The sequence below is a fragment of the Moschus berezovskii genome, chromosome Y (assembly GCF_049115385.1).
Source record: "Moschus berezovskii isolate FMDL1 chromosome Y, NW_MosBer_1.0, whole genome shotgun sequence".
In the NCBI taxonomy this organism is placed as follows: domain Eukaryota; kingdom Metazoa; phylum Chordata; class Mammalia; order Artiodactyla; family Moschidae; genus Moschus; species Moschus berezovskii.
In genome coordinates this window covers 11,616,181-11,636,343 of record NC_142489.1, presented here as the reverse complement: position 1 = coordinate 11,636,343, position 20,163 = coordinate 11,616,181, and the positions used below count along the sequence as shown (strand labels likewise).

The window sequence follows — 20,163 nt, the reverse complement described above, 5'->3', positions numbered from 1 at the left end:
TTTTAAAAACCTGTAACCTAGTTAAGGTCACGTGATAGTTCAAAAACTTTGATTAGGTAACATCTAGCTGTTTACAGTTTAATTTTAGTCTAACTCAGATGGTACAGAGTCTGACTTCAATGCTCTAGACCCAGGTTTGATTCCTGGGCTGGAAACAACCTCTGGAGAAGGAAATGGCATCCCATTCCAAGTTTTCGTGCCTGGAGAATTCCAGGGACAGGTGAGCCTGGTGGGCTACAGGGCATGGGGTCGCAGAGAGTCAGACACAACTGAGCGACTTCACTTCAATTATATCTAAAATTTCCAACACTGTATATTATATGGCAATCCTTCAAAAGTTCTTTTATTAGAGAGCTTTAAGAGTCTCCGATAATAACAATTCTAATGGCACAAAAGCAACATTATACTTAAAGAATTTTTTTTCAGAGACAGAGAAACTATCCACTGAGACAAGCACCCCTGACGAGAAGAGACTTCAAACACAGGCTTGAAGGAAATATGATGTCCAACTTGTGCATGTTAAATCCTAGCAGTTCTACTTCATGTCAAATATAATTCAATAAAGCTTGGAAAAGCAGGCAGAGGTGAATCTATGAGGTTGCTAACACAACCCAGAATATGTCACTAAACTTAAGTGACTAATATTAAGGTTAATGAGTCTTGACCTAGGAGAGAGAATTCACAAGTCTCAAAGTTAAATGTTAATCAAGTTAATTTATTTCCATTTCACTGAAAACATTTGTAACAGTCAATAAAATAACATTACTCCGTGTTCTACAAAGCTACAATTCTACATAATGAAAGTTCAAGCCTTCTCATTATTAGAGACAAGCTCACCTTCATAATTAATAATTGAAGAAAGCGAAAGTGAAGTGGATCAATCGTGTCCAGCTCTTTGCAATCCCACAGACTGTAGCCTGCCAGGCTCCTCTGTCCATGGGATTTTCCAGGCAAGAATACTGGAGTGGGCTGCCATTTCCTTCTCCAGCGGATCTTCCCAACCCAGGGATTGAATTCCAATCTCCCGCATAGTAGGCAGATGCTTTTAGAAATATCTGAGCCACCAGGGAAGTCCCAATTGAAGACATTTCCTTAAAATTTAAACCCAATACTGCATCATATTGTAAACAGTTAATATTGAATCCCCAACACTGAATACTGTCACCTGAGAATTTATCTGAATTCATGTATTTGGATATTTAAAGTTATGAACAAATAAATCAGAAGTTACAGTACTGTTTTAATTATCGTAACTGAAGTAACACATTTGCCCATTCTTTTTCAAATTATCATCAGCATGCTCAACTTGAGCACAGCACAGCACATTCTCAACCTCACTGACCCAAGTTAAAAGATTAACTCTACAACATAACATCTCCTTAAAGTCAAATTTTTTTCAGCTTATTTGGGCAACTTTGAAAGTATTCAATTTCTTTAAACCAAGAACAACAATCATGGTCAATTACATCTTATTAGATCTCCCTTCTGTTCCATCGCTCAGTCGTGTCCGACTCTATGCGACCCGGTGGACTGCAGCCTACCAGGCTTCTACTTTAATGGAATTCTCCAGGCAAGAATACTGGAGTGGGTTACCATTTCCTTCTCCAGGGGATCTTCTCGACCCAGGGATCGAACCCGGGTCTCCCGCATTGGAGGCAGACGCTTTAACCTCTGAGCCACCAGGGAAGCCCCTTATTAGATCTACTCACTATTTATTTTGTCAGTGATAATTTTAATGCAACAATTTTCACATACATGATAAAAGTTTAACAAATCTACTGGATTTAGTGAAAAAATTATTACAGTTCAGTTGGTAGTCACTGTTTGCAAAGGAGACAAAGATAAAAAGGAGATTATGGGGAAAAGAAACTCAACTACACGAACTGAAACTAAAGATTAGAATCATGTCACGAAAAACACTTTAAAAATAAAAATCACATAACATTTCCTTCCTAACTGCATTACAGAGAAATTCACAACGGCCAATTTCATCTGAAAAAAGAAACTCATGGAAGAAAGATTGGTCCAAAATGTCCAGGTTCCAGACAAAAGAATGCATTTTAAACAGATTTTGCTCAGGAGAAAAAAATGACAGGGTTAAAAACTACAGGGCCTTTGTACAATAATAAAATTAGATGAATACGGTGCATTTAATGAGCATAGGGTTGATAAGTATATTCAGTGTTTATGAATGCTGCTGTGAAGCTTGGTAACGATAAAAGAAGGATACTTTTGGATAATAATGCTTAATTTTTATTCAGGACTATTGAGCTACATGAGCTGAGACAAAGGCATACTCCTTGCTAGTATTTCCACGTTTATATCTACAGCCTCTCTCGAAGCTCGCAGTTATTTCTGCACCATTTCCCGCCATCTTGGCCGACAGGGGCAGCCATTAACTAAATAACAGTGCCAACAACTTTTGACGCATCAGCCAAAGCTCCCTGGTCTCCTTCACGCAAGAACCTAGGCTCCAGAAACAAGACGATCGTAAAAGTTACCGTAGTATTTCTTAATGACTAGACCCAAAGAATTAAACAAATCATTTACTTCTGGTCAAACACATAAAGATCCGTATACCAATGAAATACCTAGTTATAAGTCTTCTCTGCTGTCAATGACTGCTTGTCACTACAGCAAGTCTCGGTTTCCGAGAACAGGATATAAGAAAGCTTTAAACGAAGTTAAAATTAGACGACAGAGAAGTAACTGCCAAAAAAAAAGTATTCCAAGTGATATTTGTCTGAACATTTTAAAATTGTACATATTAACGATCTAGGGACGGTCAAGTTAACTCATGATTTCCTTACCTTGAGCAACAGGGTCTCGGTCTTTGCGCCATCTTCGTGAAGGTTCAGGAACCCAAAGAGGCGACTATGGGAAGAAATACAGGACACTTGTTAACGCTGCGGTAAACCTACCCGGTCTGTCCGTTCCAGACCCGAGGCTTCAGCAGCAGCCACTGCTTTCAAGGGGCCGCCACCGCAGGCACCCTGAGGTCCGTTGTTCTCAAAGGCCGGCTACAGTACGTGCCAAGGCAGTTGGGAGAATGACGGTGGTCCTTACCTGTCCAATCCGCTGAGCTCCTCCCTCTCCTCGGCTGTTAAGCTTAAGGTCCCTTCCTTAGTCTTGCCTCTCGGTTTTCCCGCCGCCATTTTCTTTTCCTCATCACTGAAAGCAGGGGCGGCTGCTGCGAGCGACACTCCGCAGGATTTCATGTAAATGCAACCAACGCAAAACTCCCAAAGCTGAAACCTACCAACTCCCAGTCCAGAGTTGGAAAAGACGCACTAGCGGCGAGAAACTCGCAAACCAACTTTATCGCCGCTACCTTCTGCAACACGACTCAGAGAGACGAAAAACCGCAAGGTTAGCAAAAGCAGCGGATACGCGGGTATGGAGTTCGGCTACCAGAATCACATCACCCGGTTCACTGAGACAACAGATAAGGCGGAAGTTCGCTGTAATGGAACAATTTCTTAGAATCACAAACTTCACCAGCCACAAAGTTGTAATCGTGTCACAGGGCGAACCCCAAGTCGCCGTGACGCCCAAACCCCGGGCGCCGCCAATTGAAGCGAAGTATTCTTCTCACGTGACCTTTGTTGACTTACGTCAGTCGCGGCTCCACTGAACGGATACGGGAGGCCGACCCCAGCCTGGGACAGGAAGGGGCGGAAAGTCCCGCCAGTAATTGGTTAATGGACGCGTCAGTCGGAGAAAGGGTAGACACCAAGTAACAGCAAAAAGTATGGTTGTGCGAATTACATACACCCCTGTAGCAAAAGGACAGTGCGGGTCTCATTAGTTTGGAAGCACACATAATAACCAGAGGAGGCAATGGTGGGGAAGAGGGGGGAGGTGACATTATGAAAATACTCCGGACGACGTCGGTACGCCTAAACCGTGTATAACAACTCCTTTACCTGCCCCACAGCACGAGGCTTTATGTTCTCGGAACTCGCTGGCTGATGTTCTCTGTAACAACTACAGGGCACTGAACTTACGCTCGCAGAAGAGACTTTTAGGATTTCTGGAAAATCATGACCCTGCGCCTTGAACTCTCCTTGCCCTGTTGCCTCTCAGACGCGTGCTAAAAGAAAGAAATAAGAACCCTAAGACCTCAACCCACTCACTGAGTCAATAGTCTTACCTGCCGTCTGCTTCTCTAACCAGGTGGAACTCCACACATAATTACTTAGTGTGCTGCAAGAATCTCTAAGTGGAGCAGTAATCAGAGCTGCTTAGCTGCTTCACCAGCCTAAGGTGAAGGAGTGGTTAAGCTCATTATAGTTTCAAGATGAGGGCAGCCTTTAAAAAACAAAATGTAACAGAACTTTATGCTTATTTCCTCTTCGTTGTGAGTAAATCAGTGATAAATTATAAGGAAAACTAGACTTCTAAAACTACTCTTTTCAAAAGGCTAGTTTCATAGTATTTCATGTGACAGATTTTTTACAGCTGTACACTCATAAATGTACATGAATCCAGTCATGAATGGTAGAAAAATGCTGATTTTTAACAAGTATCTTAAGAAACCTGGGGGTTCCCTGGTGGCTGAGACAGTAAATCATCGGCCTGCAGTGCAGGAGACCTTGGTTCAATCCCTGGGTTCGGAAGATCCCCTGGACAAGGAAAAGGCAACCCACTCCAGTACTTTTGCCTGGAAAAGCCCATGGACGGAGGAGCCTGGCAGGCTACAGTCCATGGGGTCGCAAAGAGTCAGACACAACTGAACGACTTCATGCATTTAAGAAACCTGATTTTATTTGCGGTAATAAATATCCCTTGATCTAAAATAGCAAACTAGGACTTCTCTTGTGGAACACTGGAAGATATGAGTATGCTTGCCAATGCTCGGGAAATGGTCCCATCCTTGGTTGGGGACGATTCCACAGGTCTCTGTTTAACTAAAGGCAGTGTGTCACAACTATTGACCCTAACTGCTTTTGGGCCCATGAGGCACAGCTACTGAAGCCTATGCACCTAGAGCCTGTAGTCAGCAACAAGAGACCCTACCCAATGAGAAACGCATGCAACACAAGGAAGAATTGTAGTGTGACTAAAAAAGCATGATGCAGCAATGAACACACAGTACAACCAAAATTAATTAATTAAAAAATACATAAAGTAGATCTCATATTGAAAACCAGAGTCATTACATGGCCAACAAAGGTCCGTCTAGTCAAGATTATGGTTTTTCCAGTGGTTATGTATGGTTGTGAGAGTAGGACTATAAAGACAGCTGAGTGCCGAAGAATTGATGCTTTTAAACTGTGGTGTTGGAGAAGACTCTTGAGAGTCCCTTGGACTGCAAAGAGATCCAACCAGTCCATTCTAAAAGAGATTAGTCTTGGGTGTTCTTTGGAAGGACTGATGTTGAAGCTAAAACTCCGATACTTTGGCCACCTGATGAGAAATGCTGACTCATTTGAAGACCCTGATGCTGAGAAAGAGTGAGGGCAGGAGAAAAAGGATGAGATGGTTGGGTAGCATCACTGATTCAATGGACATGGGTTTGGGTGGACTCCAGGAGCCGGTGATGGACAAGGAGGCCTGGCGTGCTGCAGTTCATGCGGTCGCAGAGAGTCAGACATGACTGAGCGACTGAACTGAACTGAGACAACACATTTAATTTTTGACTTAACATTTTAGGGCAATTTACAGGTGGCCCAATTTACAGGTGTTATAAACATTATAACACGTTTAGTGAGGAACTCTGGAAACCCTGTTTTGCACATATGCATGCATACTTATTATTACTTGACAAGTACTGACTATACCAACTCTATAGTTTACAGTAGGTGTTTAGTTACTTTCTCTGATATATTTCTACTGAATTTCCCTTACTCTGTTTTACTTGAATATATATGCCTCAGAATTTTTAATACCTTTATCATTGTTGTCGTTCTTCAGTTCTAAGTCATGTGTAACTCTTTGCAATGCCATGGAGTGCAGCACGCCAGGTTCCCTGTCTTTCACTATCTCCCAGAGTTTGTTTAAATTCACATTCATTGAGTCAGTGAATGTCATCTATCTCATCCTCTGCTATCCCCTTCTCCCTTTGCCTTCTTTCTTTCTCAGCATCAGGGTTTTTCAATGAATCAGCTCTTCCCATAAGGTGACGAAAGTACTGGAGTTTCAGCTTTAGCATCAGTCCTTCCAGTAAATATTCAGGGTTGATTTCCTGTAGAACTTGTTTGATTTCCTTGGACTCCAAAGGACTCTCAAGATTCTTCTCCAATACTGCAATTCAAAAGCATCATTTCTTCATTCAGTGTTCTTTATAGTCCACCTCTCACATTCATACAAAACTACTGGAAAGAACAAAACTTTGCCTACGTGGACCTTTTATGGGAAAGTGATGCCTTTGCTTTTTAACACCATATCTAGGTTTATCATAGCTTTTCTTCAGAGGAGCAGCTGTCTTAATTTTGTGGCTGCAGTCACCACGTTCAGTGATTTTTGAGCCCAAGAAAAGAAAATCTGTCACTGCTTCCATTTCTTCCCTTCACTTGACATGAACTGATGCTACCAGATGCCATGATCATCATTTTTTGACTGGTGACTTTTAAGCCATTTTTTTCACTTGCATCTTTCATTTCTGTCAGTAGAATGGTATCATCTACATATCTGAGATTGTTGATATTTTTCCCAGCAATCTTGAGTGCAGCTTGTGAGTCATCTAACCGGGTATTTCACATGATGTAGCCTTCAGCAATATCTGAATGAAGAACTTCCACATGTTCAAGCTGGATTTCGAAAAGGCAGAGGAACCAGAGATCAAATTGCGAACACCCACTGGATCATCAAAAAAGCTAGACAGTTTCAGAAAAACATGTATTTCTGCTTTATTGACTATGCCAAAGATTTTGACTGTGTGGATCACAATAAAGTGTGGAAAATTCTGAAAGTTATGGGAATAGCAGACCACCTGACCTTCTTGAGAAACCTGTATGCAGGACAGGAAGCAACAGTTAGAACTGGACATGGAACAACAGACTGGTTCCAAAAAAGAAAAGGAGTACGTCAAGGCTGTATATTGTCAACCTGCTTATTTAACTTATATGCGGAGTACATCATGAGAAATGCTGAGGTGGAGGAAGCACAAGATTGCCGGGAGAAATATCAATAACCTCAGATACGCAGATGATACCACCCTAATGGCAGAAAGCGAAGAAGAACTAAAGAACCTTTTGATGAAAGTGAGAGGAGAGGGAAAAATTTCGCTTAAAGCTCAACATTCAGAAAACCAATATCATGGCACCTGGTCCTATCACTTCATGGCAAATAGATGGGGAACAAGTGGAAACAGTGTCAGACTTAATTTTTCTGGGCTCCAAAATCACTGCAGATGGTGACTGCAGCATGAAATTAAAAGACGTTTTACTCCTTGGAAGGAAAGTTATGACCAACCTAGACAGCATATTAAAAAAGCTTTGACTATACTGACCTTTGTCAGCAAAGTAATGTCTGAGCTTTTTAATACCCTGTCTAGGTTTGTCATAGCTTTCCTTTCAAGGAACAAGCATCTTTTAATTGAATGGCCACAGTCACCATCTGCAGTGATTTCGGAGCCCAAAAAAATAAAGTTAGTTACTGTTTCCACTGTTTGCCCATCTGTTTCCCATGAAATGATGAGGCTGGATGCCACGATCTTAGTTTTTTGAATGTTGACTTTTAAACCAGATTTTTCACTCTTCTCTTTTACAAAAACGATCTTTAGTGCCTCTTCACTTTCTGCTATTATGGTCGTGTCATCTGTTGTATCTGAGGTTGTTAATATATCTCCCAGCAATCTTGATTCCAGCTTGTGCCACATCCAGCCCGGCATTGCATATAAGTTGAATAAGCAGGATGAAAATACACAGCCTTGAACTACTCCTTTCCCAGTTTTAAACAAGTCCATTGTTCCATGTCCAGTTCTAACTGGTGCTTCTTGATTTGCATACAGGTTTTGCAGGAGGCAGGTAAGGTGGTCTGGTATTCCCATCTCTTTAAGAATTCTCCACAGTTTGTTGATCCACACAGTCAAAGGTTTTAACATAGTCAATGAAGCAGAAGTAGATGTTTTTCTGGAATTCTCTTGCTTTTTCTATAAAAAATGTTCCTTTGCCTTTTCTAAATCCAGCTTGTAAATCTGGAAGTTCCTGGTTCATGTACTGTTGAAGCCTAGCATGAAGGATTTTGTACATTCCCTTGCTAGCATATGAAATGAGTGCTGCTGCTGCTGCTAAGTCACTTCAGTCGTGTCCGACTCTGTGTGACCCCACAGACGGAAGCCCACCAGGCTCCCCCGTCCCTGGGATTCTCCAGGCAAGAACACTGGAGTGGGTTGCCATTTCCTTCTCCAATGTGTGAAAGTGAAAAGTGAAAGTGAAGTCGCTCAGTCGTGTCTGGGATTTTCTAGGCAAGAGTACTGAAGTTGCTTGCCAAATTTGAACAGTCTTCAGTTCTGCACTTCTTTGGGATTGGAAAGAAAACTGAACTTTTCCAGTCCTGTGGCCACTGCTGAGTTTTCCAAATTTGGTGGCATACTGAATGCAACACTTTCACAGCATCATGTTTCCGGATTTGAAACAGCTCAACTGTAATTCCATCACCTCCACTAGCTTTGTTGCTTTCTAAAGTCCACGTGATTTCACATGCCAGGATATCTGGCTCTAGGTGAGTGATCACACAATTGTGCTTATTTGGGTTGTGAAGATCTTTTTTGTACAGTTCTGTGTATTCTTGCCACCTCTTCTTAATATCGTCTGCTTCTGTTAGGCCCATACCAGTTGTGTCCTTTATTGAGCCCATCTATGCATGAAATGTTCCCTTGGTATCTGTAATTTTCTTGAAGAGGTCTCTAATCTTTCCCATTCTATTGTTTTCCTGTATTTCTTTGCATTGATCGCTGAGGAAGGCTTTCTTATGTCTTCTTGGTATTCTTTGGAACGCTGCATTCAAATGGGAATATCTTTCATTTTCCCGTTTGCTTTTCATTTCTCTTCTTTTCACAGCTATTTGCAAACCCTCCTCAGACAGCGATTTTGCTTTTTTGCATTTTCTGCTCCAAAAGGAATATACTGGATTTGTGGGACTAATGCTTGGAAGGAAAGTTATGACCAACCTAGATAGCATATTAAAAGGCAGAGACATTATTTTGCCAACAAAGTTCCATCTAGTCAAGGCTATGGTTTTTCCAGTGGTCATGTATGGATGTGAGAGTTGGACTGTGAAGAAAGCTGAGTGCCAAAGAATTGATGCTTTTGAACTGTGGTGCTGGAGAAGAGTCTTGAGTGTCCCTGGGACTGCAAGGAAATCCAAGCAGTCCATTCTAAAGGAGATCAATCCTGGGTGTTCATTGGAAGGACTGATGCTGAAACTGAAACTCCAATCCTTTGGCCACCTCATGCGAAGAGTTGACTCACTGGAAAAGACTCTTATGCTGGGAGGGATTGGGGTCGGGAGGAGACGGGGACGACAGAGAATGAGATGGCTGGATGGCATCACCAACTTGATGTACATAAGTTTGAGGGAACTCAGGAGTAGGTGATGGACAGGGAGGCCTGTTGTGCTGATTCATGGGGTCGCAAAGAGTCGGACACGACTGAGCAACTGAACTGAACTGAACTGAACTGAATGCATATTCAGTTTTGCCACCCAACTGGTCGGGGGCATGCATACTAGGGACTATTCATCCCTCCTTTTTCCTACTCCCCCTAACCCAAGGTGAATAATTGGGAGTCCCAGTTTATAAAGACAGAAACCCCACCAAAAGGCATAGGTCTGTACAGATTGGAGAATGGAAGGATGACAAATGGCCTCCTGAATGCATAATCCAATACTGCTGGCCAGTCACATGGGCAGATGATGCGTCCTGGGGTTACCGAACCCCAATTTACATGCTTAACAGAATTTTTCGGTTCCAGGCAGTGATTGAAATCATTATTAATGAAATGTCCAAGGCTCTTAATTTATTGGCAGAACAACAAACCAAGATGCATAACACTGTTTATCAAAACTACCTGGCCCTAGATTAGTTTACTGGCTGCAGGGGCAGGGGAGCGCAGAGAAGGGTGTGGGGTGAGGAGCCTGTGGAAAGTTCAATGTTAGCAATTGTTGCCTACAGATAGATGATAAAGGTAAGGTTATAGAAGATATAACCAGAAAGATGACTAACAAAGCTCATGTCCCGCTCCACATTTGGAAGGAATGGAATCCAGGAGAACTATTTTGAGAATGGTTTTCTTATCTGCTACGGCTAAGTCATTTCAGTCGTGTCCAACTCTGTGTGACCCCATAGATGGAAGCCCACCAGGCTCCCCCGTCCCTGGGATTCTCCAGGCAAGAACACTGGAGTGGGTTGCCATTTCCTTCTCCAATGTATGAAAGTGAAAAGTGAAAGTGAAGTCGCTCAGTCGTGTCCAACCCTTAGCGACCCCACTGTCCAACCCTTAGCGACCCCACTGCAGCCTACCAGGCTCCTCCATCCATGGGATTTTCCAGGCAAGAGTACTGGAGTGGCTTGCCATTTTTTATCTAGGTGGATTCAAAACTCTGGAACTGCCTCTTTTTACCTTACCTCTTGCCATTATTCTTGAGGAAATAGTTTCCAGTCATTGTGGTGAGGAGGGCCACCACACACCTTTTAGCTTTGAAAGGTTATGCGCCCCTGAGCCATGAAGATCAAGACATTGATGCCTTATGAGATTTAAGGGTCATCAAGAGAGGGAACTGAAGAGAAAAACTTAAAACTTACACCCAGCTAGAAATAACTTCAAAATTACACCCAGCTAGAAATAACTTCATGCTTGTTGTGCTTCTGTAACTCAGCTTGCTGCTTGCAAAGTCATCTAAGTTATGGAAACTTACAACAATGCTAGGAGCTGAAACTTACCTCATTCACCCTTGTCTTACTTTTGCAATTACCCAAGCAATGTAATCCTGCTTGACCATGTTTGTTTGTGTAAAGGTCAGGCAACCCCTCAGCGGTGTCCTAACCAACCCCCTAGTTTAAACTAGCCTGTTAATAGTCATCACTGCTCCCTATAGTCTGATGTCTTGCACTGCCTATAAAAACTTTGTTAACCCCTTTGTTCAGGGCTTAGAGCTCTAAGTGTTAACTCCTCTCAGCCTGCTGGCATAATAAACCTGAATTCTCCAACTGTGCGAGTGTGGTGCTGGGTTTCTGCAACAGTACAAGTACAAGCCTCTTATCCTCATCCACCAAAGGGCAGACAGAAGGAAAACCACAATCACATTAAACCAACCAAACTAATCGCATGGATCACAACCTTGTCTAACTCAATGAAAGTATGAGCCATGATGTGTAGGGCCACCCAAGACAGATGGGCCATGGTGGAGAGTTCTGACAAAGCATGGTCCACTAGAGAAGGGAATGGCAAACCATTTCAGCATTCTTGACTTGACAGTACAGTGAACAGTTTCAAGCAGAGACATAATATTCAGATAGACAACAATATACCTGTAAAAACACATAAGCCAGAGAATGTTGGAGTTGTGGTAAATTCAATAATTTACTCAAGAACTTGAGTGTGTCCATAAGCAAGAGAGGTATCATGAGGATACGAATTAGGCAAGACCATGAAAAGTTTAGAATGGCATAATAAAGAGTTATATAAGAATGTATAGTGGGCTGCTCAGTTCAGTTCAGTTCAGTCGCTCAGTCATGTCCGACTCTTTGTGACCCCATGAGTCACAGCATGCCAGGCCTCCCTGTCCATCACGAACTCCTGGAGTTCACTCAAACTCATGTCCATCAAGTCAGTAATGCCATCCAGCCATCTCATTCTCTGTAGTCCCCTTCTCCTCCTGCCCCCAATCCATCCCAGCATCAGAGTCTTTAAAAAGTTGGCTTAAAGCTCAACATTCAGAAAACAAAGATCATGGCATCTGATCCCATCACTTCATGGGAAATGGATGGAGAAACAGTGGAAACAGTGTCTGACTTTGTTTTTTTGGGCTCCAAAATCACTGCGGATGCTGATTGCAGCCATGAAATTAAAAGATGCTTACTCCTTGTAAGGAAAGTTATGACCAACCTAGACAGCATATTAAAAAGCAGAGACATTACTTTGCCAACCAATGTCCGTCTAGTCAAGGCTATGGTTTTTCCAGTGGTCATGTATGGATATGAGAGTTGGACTGTGAACAAAGCAGAGTGCCGAAGAATTGATGCTTTTGAACTGTGGTGTTGGAGAAGACTCTTGAGAGTCCCTTATACTGCAAGGAGATCCAACCATTCCATTCTAAAGGAGATCAGTCCTGGGTGTTCATTGGAAGGACTGATGCTAAAGCGAAAACTCCAATAGTGTTGGCTTAACTCCAATAGTGGGCTGTTAGTTAGTTAGTTCAGTTGCTCAGTCGTGTCTGACTCTTTGCGACCCCATGAATCACAGCATGCCAGGCCTCCCTGTCCATCCCCAACAGCTTTCAACTATCCTTTTAGGATCCTAAAGGAACTGGAAAAATGTAACACTGTAGTTATTGTTGTCCTATGTTTGAAGGGAGGTTTCTTTTCACTGAACTGAGAGTTGGCTGACAAATATTGCTAGATACCAAAATACTTTGAAGGAAACCCTTAGTTCTTGGGCTCTGAACTTCCCTTTGCTTTACTCTTGAAATGTTTTACAAACAGTGTAATGCAAATGGAGATCTGTTAGTGTTATTGCCAGCTTAAGTAGAAAGTGTAAAAAGGTCTATAATTTACATTTCTAAGAATATTTAGTAACTATATGAGTGTCTAATATTATTGTCCCCCAAAGCTTTAATCTTGAAACATTATCTTTTGCCTAATAAAGATTTATAATAGTGCTGGGTTTGGATTTGTTAAATTCATCATCCAATTTTATGAAAATTATATTAACAAACTTACAGTAGCTGTATCTGTTAATGCTATTTTGTAACATTTGAATAAAACTTTTTGATTATTCTGAGCAAATAACAATGAGTGGTTCAATAAATAGTTAAAATGTACCAAGTCTCCCCACTGACCTCTTTTGTTTGTTTTGCTGCAGCACAGCTTATGGTTTCCCAGTTGCCCAACCAGGGACCAAACCTGGGCCATGGCTGTGAAAGCTTAGAATCCTAATCATTGGACCAGCAAGAAAACTCCATCCCTTAAAAAAAAAGAAAAGACAAAAATTAATACTGTTTGTATCAGTTAGTTTTGTGATTTATTTTTTGTGTATGTGTTGAGAATAAGTTATCAAGTATTTGCACTCTCCAATCAGACTAGAATACTTTTTGTTTTTGTATAGAATTGGTTACTTAAATTTAAGAACTAGGTGATAGAAAAAAAAAAAAAGGCAATTGTGGAAGAGCAAGAAATGTTTATAACCCTGGAAAATATATCAGTAATCTTAGAACTGAAAAGTTAAGAATCATCCAATCTTATTCTTTGGAGACCTGGGCTCCTCACAACTCAAAGATCCTGGAAGTAGAGAAGAGGATGCTGTTTAAAGAGAGATTGCTGCAGGGCAGTGTTTCATTTATTTATTTTAAAAGAGGGATAAAAGGAGTACTCTACGAAAGACTTAATTTAAAAACAGGGTTCTTCTATTTGAGGAGAATTTTTAAATTGCATATTGCATACAAAAGCATATCCACCAGAGTCAGGTTACCAGTCCAAGGACTTCTGGCCAACAAATGGGAAAGCTTGAACAAGAACACCTACACGTGGAAATTTTCAGAATAAGAGATCATAAGTTAAACTTTGTTTGTTTTTAAGACACGAAATAGTGCAAGTAATATTTCCAGACCTGGTATAGCCATAAATAAATAAATTTAAATAAATAAGCACAACTAAAAGAGAGAGAAAGAAAGGATGGAGGCAAGATGGAAAGGAAGAAGGAAGAGAGAAAGGAAGGGTGGATGGGTCCAAAATGGAGCCCCTTGTGCTGAGTCCCATCTTAAACCAAGACTTAATTTCAGTTTCACACTTATAAATGTGGTTTTTCATCAATCTGGAGTTGCTTGACAATCATCAGTTAGGTAGTCCAACTGACAGACCTGGTCTTCCCCCACAGGACTGTAACCTTGCTTCACATAATTCTCTTTCTTGTGTGACTTTCTTGTCCGATCCTTTTCTGTCTTAATTTTCTTTCTGTAGGTCTTTTCTTTCTCTTGTTTCCTGACTAGAGAAGTTCTTTAGCATTCGTAAAGCTAGTTTCAGTTCAGTTCAGTTCAGTCGCTCAGTCGTGTCCGACTCTCCGCGACCCCATGAATCACAGCACGCCAGGCCTCCCTGTCCATCACCAACTCCCGGAGTTCACTCAAACTCATGTCCACAGAGTCGGTGATGCCATCCATCCATCTCATTCTCTGTCGTCCCCTTCTCCTCCCACCCCCAACCTTTCCCAGCATCAGAGTCTTTTCCAGTGAGTCAACTCGTTGCATGAGGTGGCCAAAGTATTGCAGTTTCAGCTTTAGCATCAGTTTAGTGGTGCTGAATTCTCTTAACTGTTGCTTGTCTGGAAAACTTTTGACATCACCATCAAACCTGAAGGAGAGTCTTCCTGGGTAGAGGATTCTTCGCTATGGGTTCTTCCATTTCATCACTTCAAATGTGTCATGCCTTTCCCTCCTTGCTTATAGAGTTTCTATTGAGAAATCAGCTGATAGCCTGCTGGGACTTCCACCATATGTTATTTGTCATTTTTCCCTTGTTGCTTTTATCAGTCTTTAATTTTTTTCTGTTTGATTACTATGGGTCTGTGTGTGTTCCTCCTTGGGTTTATCCTTCCTTCTTGGACTCTGTGTGCTTCCTGGACTTGGTTGATTATTTCCTTTCCTATGTTACAGAAGTTTTCAGATATTATCTATTCAAATATTTTCTCAGGTCCTCTCTCTCTCTTCTTATTTTGGGACCCCTATAATGTGAATGTTCATGCATTTAATGTTGTCCCAGAGATCTCTTGCTGCTGCTGCTGCTGCTAAGTCACTTCAGTCGTGTCCGACTCTGTCTGACACGACGTCAGCCAACCAGGGTCCCCCACCCCTGGGATTCTCCAGGCAAAAACACTGGAGTGGGTTGCCATTTCCTTCTCCAATGCATGAAGGTGAAAAGTGAAAGTGAAGTCGCTCAGTCATGTCTGACTCTTAGCCACCCCATGGACTGCAGCCTACCAGGCTCCTCCATCCATGGGATTTTCCAGCGAAGAGATCTCTTAGACTGTCTTATTTTTGTTCCTTTTTCTATATTCTATTCTGAGGCAGTGATTTCCACCATTCTGTCCTCCAGGTCATTTATCTATGCTTCTGCTTCGGTTATTTAGTTATTGATTCCTTCTATTCTATCATCTGTCTCTCTTTGTTTGTTCTTAATTGTTGTAGGTATTTAGAAAACATTTCTTGCATCTTCTCAATCTTTTTCTGGGATCCTGAATCAGATTCACTATCATTATTCTGAAATATTTTTCTGGAAGGTTTCCTATCTCCACTTCATTTAGTTGTTCTGGGGTTTTATCTGTCCCTTCATCTCAGACGTAACATTCTGCTTTTTCATCCTGATAAACTTTCTGTAATGTGGTTTTGTCTCACTGACTGTGGGATTATGGTTCTCCTTGCTTCTTCTGTCAGCCCTCTGATGGAAAAGGCTAAGAGACTTGTGTAAGCTTCCTGATGGGGAGGGATTGGTAGTGGGAAAAACTGGGTCTTGCTCTGATGGGCAGGGCCTTGCTCAGTAAAGCTTTCATCCAATTATCTGTTGATGCATGGGGTTGTGCTCCCTTCCTGGTAGTGTTTTGGCCTGAGGCAGTCAAGCAACAGGATCTGTGGTTAGATTAATGGTGACCTGTGAGAGGATTTACTCCAAGGGTAAACTGCTTCCCACACAACTGCTACTAGTTCCCCATCCCAGTGTGAGCCCCTGCTGACCCACACCTCCACAGAAGATCCTGCAACACTATCAGATAGTTTTGATTCAGTCTCCTGTGGGGTCACAGCTCCTCTCCTCTGATTGTTGGTGTGCACAAGCTTTGTTTCTGCCCTTCAAGACTAATCTCTGCCCTGTTTAAGTCTCCTAATCAAATAAGATTCCCTGGGGATTCCCAGTCCCTTTGTTGCCTCCCCAAGGTGGGGAGCCTGACTTGGAGTTCAAAACCTTCACAACAGTGGAAGAATTTCTTTGGTATTATTGCTCTCCTGTTTGTGGGTCACCCATCAGGAGGTTATAGGATTTGATTTTATCATGATTGTGCCTCTCCTACCATCTCATTGTAGCTCCTTCTTTGTCATTAGTCAGGGTTATCTTTTTTTGATAGGTTCCAGCATCTTCTTGTCAATGATTATTCAACAGCTAGTTGTGATTTTGGTGGTCTGGCAGGAGTATATGAGTGTAAATCATTCTACTCTGCCACCTTGAACTGGAAGTTTTCCTTTACTGTCTTAAAAGTTTTTCTCTTATATTTGGTAGGTGGGATTGTTGTTGTTCAGTCATCTTCAACTCCTTGAGACTCCATGGACTGCAGCACACCAGGCCTCCCTGTCCATCACCAGCTCCTGAAGTTTATTTAAATTCATGTCCCTTGAGTCGGTGATGCCATCCAACCATCTCATGTTCTGTCATCCCCTTCTTCTCCCTCCTTCAATCTTTCCCAGCATCAGTATCTTTTCGAATGAGTCAGTTCTTCACATCAGTTGGCCAAAGTATCCAAGTTTCAGCTTAATATCAGTCCTTCCAATGAACACCCAGAACTGATTTCCTTAAGAATGGACTGGTTATGTCCTTGCTGTCCAAGGGACTCTCAAGAGTCTTCTCCAACACCACAGTTCAAAAGCATCAATTCTTCCATGCTCAGCTTTCTGTATAGTCCAACTCTCACAACCAAACATGACTACTGGAAAAACCATAGCTTAAAAACCTTTGTCTGTGTCATAGATGGGATGCTGCTCAAACAAATCCTTGGGTGCAGTCAAGAGGCTTTCAAGTTTTCTCCGTTAAACTGGGTATAAAAATTCCAAAGTTCTAGCTAGCTGGATTCTAAAGCAACTATGTTTTAAAATTGAAACATATAAGATAAAGAAATTTTAAACATTGAAAAGAGATTAGGCTAGATATGAGATTTTTTTTTTTAAAGAGAATAAGATTTTTTGAATGAGAATTTCCCCAAAGGGAAAGCCATAAAATTAAGAAGGAAATGTGCAGGTTATGTACAAGATCCTAGTTAATAAAGGATTCGTAAACTAAAAATTAATTACAGATTCCTTAGGTAGAAACAGCAATGGGCTTCCTGGATGACTCAGCTGGTAAAGAATCCCTCTTCAGTACAGGAGACCTGGGTTTGATCCCTGGGTAGGGAAGAGCCCCTGGAGAAGGGAAAGGCTACCCACGCCAGTATTCTGACCTGGAGAATTCTGTGTACTGTATCGGCTATGGGGTTGCAAAGAGTCAGACATGACTGAACAACTTTCACTTTCAGGTAAAAACATACCCATAGAAATGTGAATAAATCACTGACCTAAAGTTAAAGTGCAAAATGTAAAACTTCTAGATGCAAGCACAGAAATTCCACGTGATCTTGTTTTATAGTAAATTTTTAGGTACAACACCTAAAAGTATAATGCAAAAAATTAAAAAGATGACTGTTAAAAGTTCACACACAAAAAATCTGCAAGGAATGTCTATAAGAGCATTATTCATGAGGACTAATAACTGGAATGAACTAAGATGCACATTAATAAGTAAATGAATCAGAAAACTATGGGAAATGTATACAGTGGAATATTATTCAGCAGGTAAAAATGAATGAGCTAGCAATGCATATATAGATGAGTCATAAATTCATATGCTAGGTAAAATAAGCTGGTACAGAAGGGTAATGTACTGTGTGATTGCAAATACATGACATTCAGAAAAAGACAGAAGTACAGAGACAGTGATCCCTAGGTGTTTTGGAATGGGGAGAATGTTGAACAGATAAATCAGTGATGATAATTTTGGAGATAAAACTAATCTATATAATTCTATACTTGTACACACATGACACTATGCATTTGTTAAAGCCTATAAAATTTTGCAGCACAAAAGAGAAAATTAAGGTTTGTATACACAAACACATTACACACAGACACACACACACATAAACACACACAAACATTTAGTGGTCAGGAGAGGCCTGTGTGGAATGCAAAGTGCTACAGAAGAATCTAACTGTATGGCAAAAGTATGAAAACAACCTCAATGAAAAGAGAATTGCTTACCCAAGGAAATTTGGAAATGAGTTTGGATCTGTAAAAGTAAAGGCAAAAGTAACTGTATAGAAACAACGCAGTGTAGTTGGTAAAACGTTTCCACTGGGCTAAGGGTTAACAATTTTGAAAATGCTATATCAGTATAGTGAAATTAAATATTAAGCAAATAGATGGTCAAATAGTAGGCAAAAGGGTCTCACTACTGGAGTGAGAGATTATAGAAAAGCAATGTGAGGAGGCTTGAATAATCTGTATTATAATGAATTAGAGCTGATCATGTAATTATGAACTTTAGCTTAATCAAAGTTATTTTAATATAGATATAAAAAAATTGTAAATACTGGCAACTGCAAAACTTAATTTTCACACACCTATTTCTTTGCTCTACACTGAGAGGGTAACTAGAAGCAAAAACTAATAGCAATAGCATTCTCAGTACCTTGATTTTGGTTTCTAATGTTATTTTTCACTAAATGGATATGGGCTCCTTGGAAAACTATCTGATTAAAGATAAGGGCAGGAAATACATGAGATAATGAGGTGATGCTTGAACACATAGTAATAGCAAAAAGTAAACTATGTCACAGGAGTCAGCAGAAAAAGCTGTCAATATTCAAAGCTTCAGTTTTGAAGAATTTAAGCAATAAAATAAATATAATTAGTTTCAGTTCAGTTCAGTCACTCAGTCGTGTCCGACTCCCTGCGACGCCATGAATCACAGCGCGCCAGGCCTCCCTGTCCATCACCAACTCCAGGAGTTCACTCAAACTCATGTCCTTCGAGTCAGTGATGCCATTCAGCCATCTCATTCTCTGTCGTCCCCTTCTCCTCCTGCCCCTAATCCCTCCCAGCATCAGAGTCTTTTCCAGGGAGTCAACTCGTCGCATGAGGTGGCCAAAGTATTGGAGTTTCAGCTTTAGCATCAGTCCTTCCAGTGAACACCCAGGTCTGATCTCCTTTCGAATGGACTAGTTGGATCTCCTTGCAGTCCAAGGGACTCTTAAGAGTCTTCTCCAGCACCACAGTTCCAAAGCATCAATTCTTTGGTGATCAGCTTTCTTCACAGTCCAACTCTCTGACCACTCGAAAACCCATAGCCTTGACTAGATGGATCTTTGTTGGTAAAGTAATGTCTCTGTTTTTTAATATGCTATCTAGGTTGGTCATAACTTTCCTTCCAAGGAGTAAGCGTCTTAATTTCATGGCTGCAATCAGCATCTGCAGTGATTTTGGAGCCCCCAAAAATAAAGTCTGACACTGTTTCCACTGTTTTTCCATCTATTTCCCATGAAGAGATGGGACCAGATGCCATGACCTTTGTTTTCTGAATGTTGAGCTTCAAGCCAACATTTTCACTCTCTTCTTTCACTTTCATCAAGAGGCTTTTGAGTCCCTCTTCACTTTCTGCCATAAGGGTGGTGTTATCTGCATATCTGAGGTTATTGATATTTCTCCCAGCAATCTTGATTCCAGCTTGTGCTTCTTCCAGCCCAGCGTTCCTCATGATGCACTCTGCATATAAGTTAAATAAGCAAGGTGACAATATACAACCTTGACGTACTCCTTTTCCTATTTTGAACCAGTCTATTGTTCCATGTCCAGTTCTGACTGTTGCTTCCTGACCTGCATACAGGTTTCTCAAGAGGCAGGTCAGGTGATCTGGTATTCCCATCTCTTTCAGAATTTTCCACAGTTTATTGTGATCCACACAGTCAAAAGATTTGGCATAGTCAATGAAGCAGAAATAGATGTTTTTCTGGAACTCTCTTGCTTTCTCCATGATCCAGTGGATGTTGGCAATTTGATCTCTGGTGCCTCTGTCTTTTCTAAAACCTGCTTGAACATCTGGAAGTTCACGGTTCACGTATTGCTGAATGAATTAAAGAATTCATGGCTTAAAGAATTTTGAGCATGACTTTACTAGTGTGTGAGATGAATGCAATTGTGCGGTAGTTTGAGCAT

The 20,163-nt window shown here is 41.2% G+C and overlaps 1 protein-coding gene across 10 annotated transcripts in view; it reads right to left on the bottom strand.

Moving 5' to 3' along the window:
* LOC129557945 (lysine-specific demethylase 6A-like) overlaps positions 1–3,571 on the bottom strand; it is a 175,667-nt gene extending 172,096 nt beyond the window's left edge. For 3 of the 10 annotated variants that reach the window (XM_055428606.2, XM_055428608.2, XM_055428609.2), the window contains exons 1-2: positions 3,067–3,566; positions 2,811–2,874 (exon numbers count right to left, since the gene is read on the bottom strand). In XM_055428606.2, coding sequence (XP_055284581.1) covers positions 2,811–2,874; positions 3,067–3,218 — 216 coding nt within the window. In that variant the 5' untranslated portion in view covers positions 3,219–3,566. Of the gene's footprint in view, positions 1–2,810; positions 2,875–3,066 lie in introns of all 10 variants that reach the window. The other 7 variants (XM_055428607.2, XM_055428603.2, XM_055428612.2 and 4 more) reach the window with 5 other exon arrangements.
* Between the last annotated feature and the right edge of the window lie 16,592 nt (positions 3,572–20,163).